General features: G+C 42.2%; 1 protein-coding gene across 1 annotated transcript in view; it reads left to right on the forward strand.

The window, feature by feature from the left end:
* Positions 1–5,928, forward strand: part of LOC147422574 (uncharacterized) — a 48,686-nt gene extending 42,758 nt beyond the window's left edge. Inside the window, exons 5-10 of the mRNA XM_086503814.1 lie at positions 3,819–4,005; positions 4,522–4,567; positions 4,671–4,785; positions 4,932–5,004; positions 5,227–5,464; positions 5,558–5,928. Coding sequence (XP_086359940.1) covers positions 3,819–4,005; positions 4,522–4,567; positions 4,671–4,785; positions 4,932–5,004; positions 5,227–5,464; positions 5,558–5,662 — 764 coding nt within the window. The 3' untranslated portion in view covers positions 5,663–5,928. The remainder of the gene's footprint in view (positions 1–3,818; positions 4,006–4,521; positions 4,568–4,670; positions 4,786–4,931; positions 5,005–5,226; positions 5,465–5,557) is intronic.
* The last annotated feature ends 2,211 nt before the right edge of the window (positions 5,929–8,139 follow it).

Below are 8,139 nucleotides of genomic sequence, written 5' to 3' on the forward strand. Positions count from 1 at the left end.
TAAATAAACATCAAGGGAAAGAAACCAACAACTAAGGTTAGTGGTGGTCACAGCCTCGTGACACCAAGGACCGGAAATATGTGAATCACTTGAAGAATTACCCGCTTGACAAGGTTCACTCCAATAGGTGGTGAGATGCCGTGCATTCTCTTATGAAGTTGGTAATGAAGCAGGAAGCAAAAGCTATTGCGGAAAAGAGAAAATTGTACTTCAGAAAGAGTTTGACGAAGCTCTTGAAAAGAAGACAAATCAGCTGATGAAAAGCCCAAAGCACTCTCGGAAGAGGAGCAAATCAATAGATTTCCTCGGTTATTTGGGCTGGAAATCAACTTTCGAGGTGGCTGGCATATCCAAGAAGTGTGTTCATTTTGAGGATGACTCAAATTTTTCTTTGTCTTCAAAGAGTTCCGACGGTTCGTCGTCCTCTAGCTCCCTTGAGGATAAAAGGTAAAAGAAGCACATGAAAAGCAAGACAAGCAGATCTAAGAAAAAGTCTAGAGAGCATAGAAGGCAATCTAGCAGTTTGGAGGAGGAGATCTCATCCTTTTCTGACAGTTCAAACAACGAGAAAAATAGAAAGAAGACCAAGGAATTCAAGGATGGGGGTCAAACAGTCAAGTTTGGCACGTTTTTAGGCTAAAAGGACATCCATTGAGCCCTTGAATTCATACAACGGTTTGACATCGCCTTTTTGGGAGGTCGTTTCTCGAAACACTCCAAGGTACGAAGGGCGACACTTCAAATAATGACTTAACAGAAAGAGATGCATGTCAACAAGACGAGGAGTGGTGGAATTCCATCCCAAGAGAGCACTGGCCCCAAACCTTGGCGCCCCTTTCAGTATTTCTTTGTATTGCTTCTTCAGCAAAGTACAACGGCGGCATCGAATGCTTGCACCTTCATTTGGAAGGCCTTGGGCCTATGGAAAACAATTTACATGAAAAGCTTGAAACTCAAAAAGCATTTGGTCCAATATTGGCATTGAAAAGCTGCCAGTGCTAATCATGGAAATCCGTACAATTGCCATGTCAGCATGCAACAATGCAATTCGCGGAAGTCTGTACAGGTTGCCATATGGCATTGCCAATGCAAATTGCAGGCGTGTGTACAGTTGCCATGACATCGGGTTTTGCGCAAGAAATTGTGTTGGTCCTGCTTTATTTATTTGACTTGTGTCACTAAGGCTCCATTGGACGGGGTCCTAAAAGTTGGTAAAGACTTCTTTGAAAGATTTGCCTCCACTCGGCAAGGATCTGTAAGTTGGTAAAACTTCTGTTGCTTCTTCTTCTAGGGTTTAGGGCCCTCGGCAAGGGTTTGGAAGTCGGCTCATGTCTTCAGTGGCTTGACATGTCAGTAGTTTGTGACGATTTTCACTTCAGCATGGTTAACGGCATGCATGTCCTGTGTACATGCTCACAAAGGTGCCATGACACTTCGTAGGGTGTCCTAAACCCTAGAAGTAGGAGTTACAGCTTGTCCACATGCACATAAGGTTAGATGTGCACATGACATTTAGCCTTTTCATATGCCGATAATGAGTCTTTACCATAATTAACACGTGGTATCCAAGTATTAAAAAGATTAGCATCTCCTAATCTCATTGATCCTAGCTATTGGAATTAAATAGCCTCTCTTTTAATTATCTCTCTCCTTAATAAGTCTTTCGCATGGTAATCCTTGCTTAGTTACCCGAGCCACTACTCTTCTTGGGATAGTTGGTATTAATTAGTTTATGCATGTACATAATTCTCTTTTAATTAGGCGCCCATTCTAGTCTATTTCAACCTGGCTTGAATTGATAAGTAAGAGCTTAAACTCTAGGATTACACCTTCCAATTAGCGCATGGAAACAGCAAGCTTTTATCTGAGTCTTAGATAGATTGATTTGCACCTTGAATTGTTTTTGGAAATTGAATTGAAGTTTTGATATCTTATGCTCAGTTCCTTGGTATAATACTGTGTGCTTTGCAGCTTTTGCTATCTTATTGAGGTAGTAAGTTTAGTGCCAATTAGCAGACAAAGTGGCCGCTACCATTAATGTCCATACATGCCATTTTTACCAAGGGCGGAAGCAGCAATACAAGCTTCTGTGGGGCCAGGTATATTCGTGATTGGTGGCCCATGGACACAAGCAAGTGCAACAGTAGCTGATATTGGTGGCCCTTTGGATGCAAGCAAGTGCAAACTAGTTTATAGCAGTCTTGAGCCCCACACAATTGGAAGCAAGGCAACACTCCGAACGTTTGACTCAAAGGCAACGCTGTAAACTTAGCGAGACTGGGTAGTCAAACTTAACGCAGACTCATCAACAACAGCTATTACATCCGTACACGGCGATGTTAAGTTGCACTCTACTGTGCTTAAGCGTAGGCAGCAGCAAAAAGAGCAAATAGCGCATTAAGCACTTTCCATGCAGTTACAAACAACTGTGGTGCTTTGGCCGTAGCTGCGTTTTCATGTGTCAAGAGGAGGCTACTTTTGCGAAGCCATTTTTGGCTCTAGTTTTCTGGGGGCAGCCCATACAAGAAGATGTATTGATAAATCTATGCAACGCTCGTGTCTATGCACAAGTCCTCCTTTTACGGCAGGTGAGTCTTCCCATCTTTCTCTTGGCCTCTTTCTCTGTGATAGTCCCCAAAGCCCTTTGTATGCAGATGTGCAAGTATAGGGCTCTACACTCACTGTCATACCATCTGTTTTGGATCATAGTCCCAGATCTAGCAGGCTCCTCGGAATGGGCTTGATGTTGGAAGCTTTGCATTGCTTGTGTGGTGATTGCGTTTATAGGTGCCACCATTTGATGGCGCATATGCTCCCACTCTCTGACTTGTTTGTCACCTCTCTCATGAAGCATCTTTCTCGCTTCCATATCTCTTTGCTTAATACATGGAGGAGACATTTTTAAGAGTCTTCCAGTCGATGATTTCCCTATTCCTTCAGGGCTCTTAGGGTAATGCCACGTCATCCATCTGTCACAAGCTGCTTGAGATGGAGTCATTCCTATGGCTGAATGGAACGAATTATTACTAGAGGCAAACCATCTTTTCAAGAAACCTAATCTGGACTGAATACAATGTCGAAGCATCTCTTCCAAAATTTGATAAAACCTTTTTGTCTGTCCATCAGTTTGTGGGACGTGGTAGAGGCTCTTCAGGGTGCTGAGTGTGGGAATCCTCAATTGTAGTATTTGGAGGCCAAAGGGAGAGTGGTTCATTATTGCGGAGGGGTTTCCCATCAATGTGCTCAGCCTGTGTGTGGATGTGTGATATTTCTCTGAGGGTGTTGGCTGCCAACTATTGCGGAGAGGTTTGTGCACGTGTTGCCACAATTTTGAGTGCATCTTCTGCTGCCAATTCGACAGATACCTAGTTCTACACCCACTTTTGGGCATTGGTGACGTTCAATGAATGTCTCACAGAATGTAGTCAATATCGATTCTCATGCATACTAACATGAGTCTAGAACTTGCTTATTCTAGGCTGTTTCTGAATTTACTTTGGTGCTCAAGCTTTAAGCTGTAGTATTGAAGTGGAGAGTTCTGTCACAGTATTGACCAACAGCAGTAGAGGTTGACATGTTAAAAAGCCTGCTGACCATTATGTAGTTATTATAGTTGCAAATTGCTGTTTGTTCATTGTTACCTGTAACCCTAAGTGTCCATTTTGCTTATTAAAAAAAAAGAAAACGCAACTATTGCTATTTGCATTCCTTACAAAGAAAACGGACTACTAAAGCCTATTTCTGTTTGTTATCTGTCTTCATTAAGGCTGACAAATATGTGATTTGTTTTGTGTGTATTTTATTTTCCCTGCCTTCAGGAGATACTCTTGGTTCTGTCATTTATGTGCCTTGTGAAATCATCAAACAAAGAATGCAAATTCAGGGGTCACCGCAGAATTGGCAGGCAAAGATTGCAGGGACTCCAAATGCTCAGTACTACCAAAGCTTCTTACATGCAGCGAGGTGCATTGTTCGAGAGGAGGGTTATAAGGGTTTGTTTACTGGGTAAGTGAAACAATTTCCATGGGAAGTACCTTTCAGGGCTGCTATCTTTTAGGTAAGCGTAGTGAGGCTCTGAGTCATAATGTAGTTTAGCCTCTTGAAACCTGTACACGGTTCTTTACACTAAGAAGTTTCACTAGAAGCTGCTAGAAACTTCTAGTAGGTGTAGGTATGTGGGAGCATACATTGGTACCTAGTTCTACACCACTATTGGGCACTGACGATGTTAGTGGAGATGTAGTGTTCAGTCAATACTATGCATGATGGAGCTGACGGTTAGATTGTCTTGTGGAAGACTACCGTGAGTCTATACCTTGCACTTGCCTTTAAAGGTGAATCTGTGCTTATCCTGGAATCATCTAGGCATATCTATCTGTCTGTTTGATGCCGTAATATTCGTCTTTGGTATGTCTGCATTTCCATTCAGTATGCTTTGAGGTATGCCATGTGATGATTACTAAGCAAAGATGTTTATCACCGACTTCTCTTACTCAATGCAATTTGATGTGGTTGTGACAGGTTTGGATCCACAATTGGCAGGGATATTCCATTTGCTGGGTTGATGGTAACATCATTCTGTGGATACACTAAATATTGAATTTTTTTGGCTAGGGAACTCATGGACTTAACTTGTGATCCCTTTTTTTGGTTTGTATTGACGTGGACAGATAGTCTTTTATGAAGGCTTAGCAGAGATAGTGAAGTCAGGGAAAGACCCTACAAATGCCAAAGAGTTTGCTATGACTGGTTTTGAAGACCTGGTTTTGGGAGGTATCGCCGGAGGTAATTGAATTACACCTTTGTATATTTGTCAAGAAACTTGAGTACTATCCTTGTAACATTTTCAATAATAAATTTTTCTCTGATGCACTTTGGAGTTTAGGCTGAAAGGATGTTTGCTGACTAAGGTTCTGTTGTTGTCACCTTAGGCTCCTCTGCCTTTCTTACAACACCACTGGATATCATCAAAACAAGACTTCAAGTACAAGGCTCAACAAAGCGGTGATTGCTGGGTTCTCTGAAATTTTGGGAATTCGTCACATATTATGTACTCGTGTGCACGCATGTGTGCGCGCGCGTGCGCCTCGTGCATACTCGTGCACATATGCGAGTGTTTGTGTGTGTGCACGCATGTCCTTGTGTGTAGGCATTTATTGACTTCGTACTAGAAGCTACCAAGTATCAAGAAGTCTGATTCTATTGGTTTCGGTGTTCTCTACTCAGATATAAAGGTTGGGGTGATGCTATGTCAAGCATATGGAGGGAAGATGGGTTTATGGGATTTTGGAAGGGAAGCCTTCCTCGAGTCATATGGTATCTACCGGCATGTGCTGTCACATTCATGTCGTGGCAAGCAATGAGGAACGTCTTCATAAAGAAGACAAATGATGAAGATACAGGCCTCTTGGTGGAAAGGAGTTCTATCGATTCAATGCCTGCCGTCGTACCCCACTCATCCCAAGTGAGATGATTGTGCCTCTTTCCGACAGGATTGCAAATTTTTTTTACAGTGGAAATGGTGGTCCCCATTAAGAAGTCACTTTGGTGCAAATAGGTACTATTATCCTTTTGGAATATGGCTTCTTGCACTTGCTTACATGAATGGAAACCATCACATTTTTGTGCTATCACCCATCCATCCGCCGCCGCCTCACACTGAGAAAGCAGGTGAGACAGAACCCACCCCCCCCCTCCCCAATGTGTACAATTACCCTGATTCACGGTCGGCAGCATTTCTGTCAATCTGGGTGGCAGCAAATTTTTGGAACCACACGAAGTTATGCTAATTGGCGTAGTTAAGTCTTTAAATGAAGAATCATTACTTTACTCAGCTCTGCTGTAACAGGTATCTCAGTCTATTCCTCTTGACGGTTATTGAGTTGGGCTATGTTGAATAAAATGATGGCTGAAATCTGCTTTGAAGCATGTAATGTTCAGGATATGCCATACTTATGTGCTGCACCGACCACAATTTGTTTTTTGTCTTTGCACTTTTTACCCAAAGATGGTTTTATAGTATGCTTTGTCTCCATCTGTGTTGCTTGTTTTGCTTTATATTCTTGGAGTTTTATGAATGCTCTTTGAAGCGTTCAATGTTTGTTTCTATTGCACTTGTTCAATGTTTGTTTCTATTGCACTTGTTGAAATTTTTTGTGATAAAACCATCGAAAGTTTTTTTGAGCCGGTATAGTAAGCAGGATCAAAATAAGAAATTTGTACTAGATAGTGCAACTTTTCCAACCCATGTCTGTTCCAAATGCTAGTGTGCTTGTACTTTTGGATAAAATAAGGTAAATGGTTGAATATAATGTGCTACAGACGAAAAGTCTGTTGAAAACTAACTTGACTAAGGACACAATCTAAAAAGTACTCCGCATAGTGCATGTATGTCTATCAAGGCCATCTTACATGCCTTCCTAAACATACATAGGTTCTCTAAAATTACTTCTTGTCCTATTGAGACCAAGAACCTTCCTTGCACGTGTTTAATGTAGCATCAACAGCCTACCACACATCGGTTATCATGTTTTGGATGTCTTTTATGACCAATTGGAGCTCCTTCTGTCGAAGTAGGATGAATGGTAGTGGTTGCCTAGCTTTGTCAATTGGTAAGTTTGAAAACTAATTGATAAAGCTAAAAATCTTCAAACTTTGATGCCATATGGATGTGTGTGAGGGCATCTTTCTTGTTAGTCACCTGTTTGTCGCATTGGATTGGCACCTTGCCACCACCGTCGAAGTCTAGGGTTGTGGGGCAATGCCTCTGAGCCGAGCCATGCATCTACTGCACCTTGGATGCGTGACACATTGAGGATCATTTTCGCTTTGTCCAATGACAGCTTGACAAGTCAACAGCAAGAATTTCATCCAACGTGCTACACATCAATACGCAGAGGGTGCATGCAATCAGTACGTGACAAGTCAATAGTTGGAATGTGTTCTGTCTCACCATCGCCTGCAAAATCATTGTCACTTGCACAATCAGTCTTATCAGCGCTTGCACTGTCACTTGCCATGTGTCGAATGCCTATTGGCCTCGCTCCCTTGGACTTTTGACGGTTGGGAATGGTCGCCTATTGACCATTCTCGCAATCAGGGCTCTCGGTCTCCGTCGGTTGCCCATGAGTAACGGGAATGGTCAATAGGCGACCATTCCCTACACCATGAAGGCCCATACCACGTAGCACACACTCGATTGAAAACCCTTCCCCCTTTCTGGCACACACACATACACCTCTCTTTCCCTTCCCCCTTTGGGATACTCTTACTCTTCTGAGGAAAACCACTACATGAAATGCGTGAGTTTCATGAAATCACGTACTGATTACATGAAAAGCTAGGATCTTTTGCATGCCTATTACTTTGCAATTAGCGTGAAACAAACATCTGGAGATTCTTCCGTCCTTTTCGTGCACTTAAAACATCTAAGAAAGTTCATAATTGCCGGCAACATGCCACTAAAAAAGTAGAAGGCCCCTGTTCCAGCAATTGATAATAATTTCTTGTTGGTGATACTCGGAAGAGGGAAGAACCAATATAGTGAAAAAGAATCCCCCTCTTATTTTTTTGAAACTACTCAACAGGCCGTATCTCCCATAGTGAAATATTAACATACAATGGCTAAATTAGAAATTGGGATGTGTAGATGTCCAATAGTGCCATTGATATCCTGGCCACCATGAAGAATTGCCCTGATTGCCACAACTGTCTTTACTAGAGGTTCACGTCTGCTCTAAAAACATAGTGAGCCCACCATACAAACCATAGGCCCAAGCTACTAATCAGCTCCCTACGAAGCCTCTCTCCTGTGTACAAGATGCTATCAAGAAATCAGGCACTGAGCACTGTTGAGGTCATCCCGACTAACCCCTCTACCCCTTGCCAAGTGAAAGTTTGGTAAACACAGGTGATGGTATCTGAATAAGTGGTATCCATGGACATCTACTTTCAAAACATGATGCCGCATTTTATAGGGGAGGTTATATTCATGTCTTATCATATTATTTGTTGTTATCCTTCAACAACTTTTGCCAAAAAATCTAAAAGTTATATCACGCACCTACTTTGATGCTATGCTATTTGATAACACAGAAATCTTTCCACCATAACATGCTTTCACCCAGTCATCTTTGGCAA

The sequence above is a fragment of the Adiantum capillus-veneris genome, chromosome 27 (genome assembly GCF_014529385.1).
Source record: "Adiantum capillus-veneris isolate H3 chromosome 27, ASM1452938v2, whole genome shotgun sequence".
Taxonomy (NCBI): Eukaryota; Viridiplantae; Streptophyta; class Polypodiopsida; order Polypodiales; family Pteridaceae; genus Adiantum; species Adiantum capillus-veneris.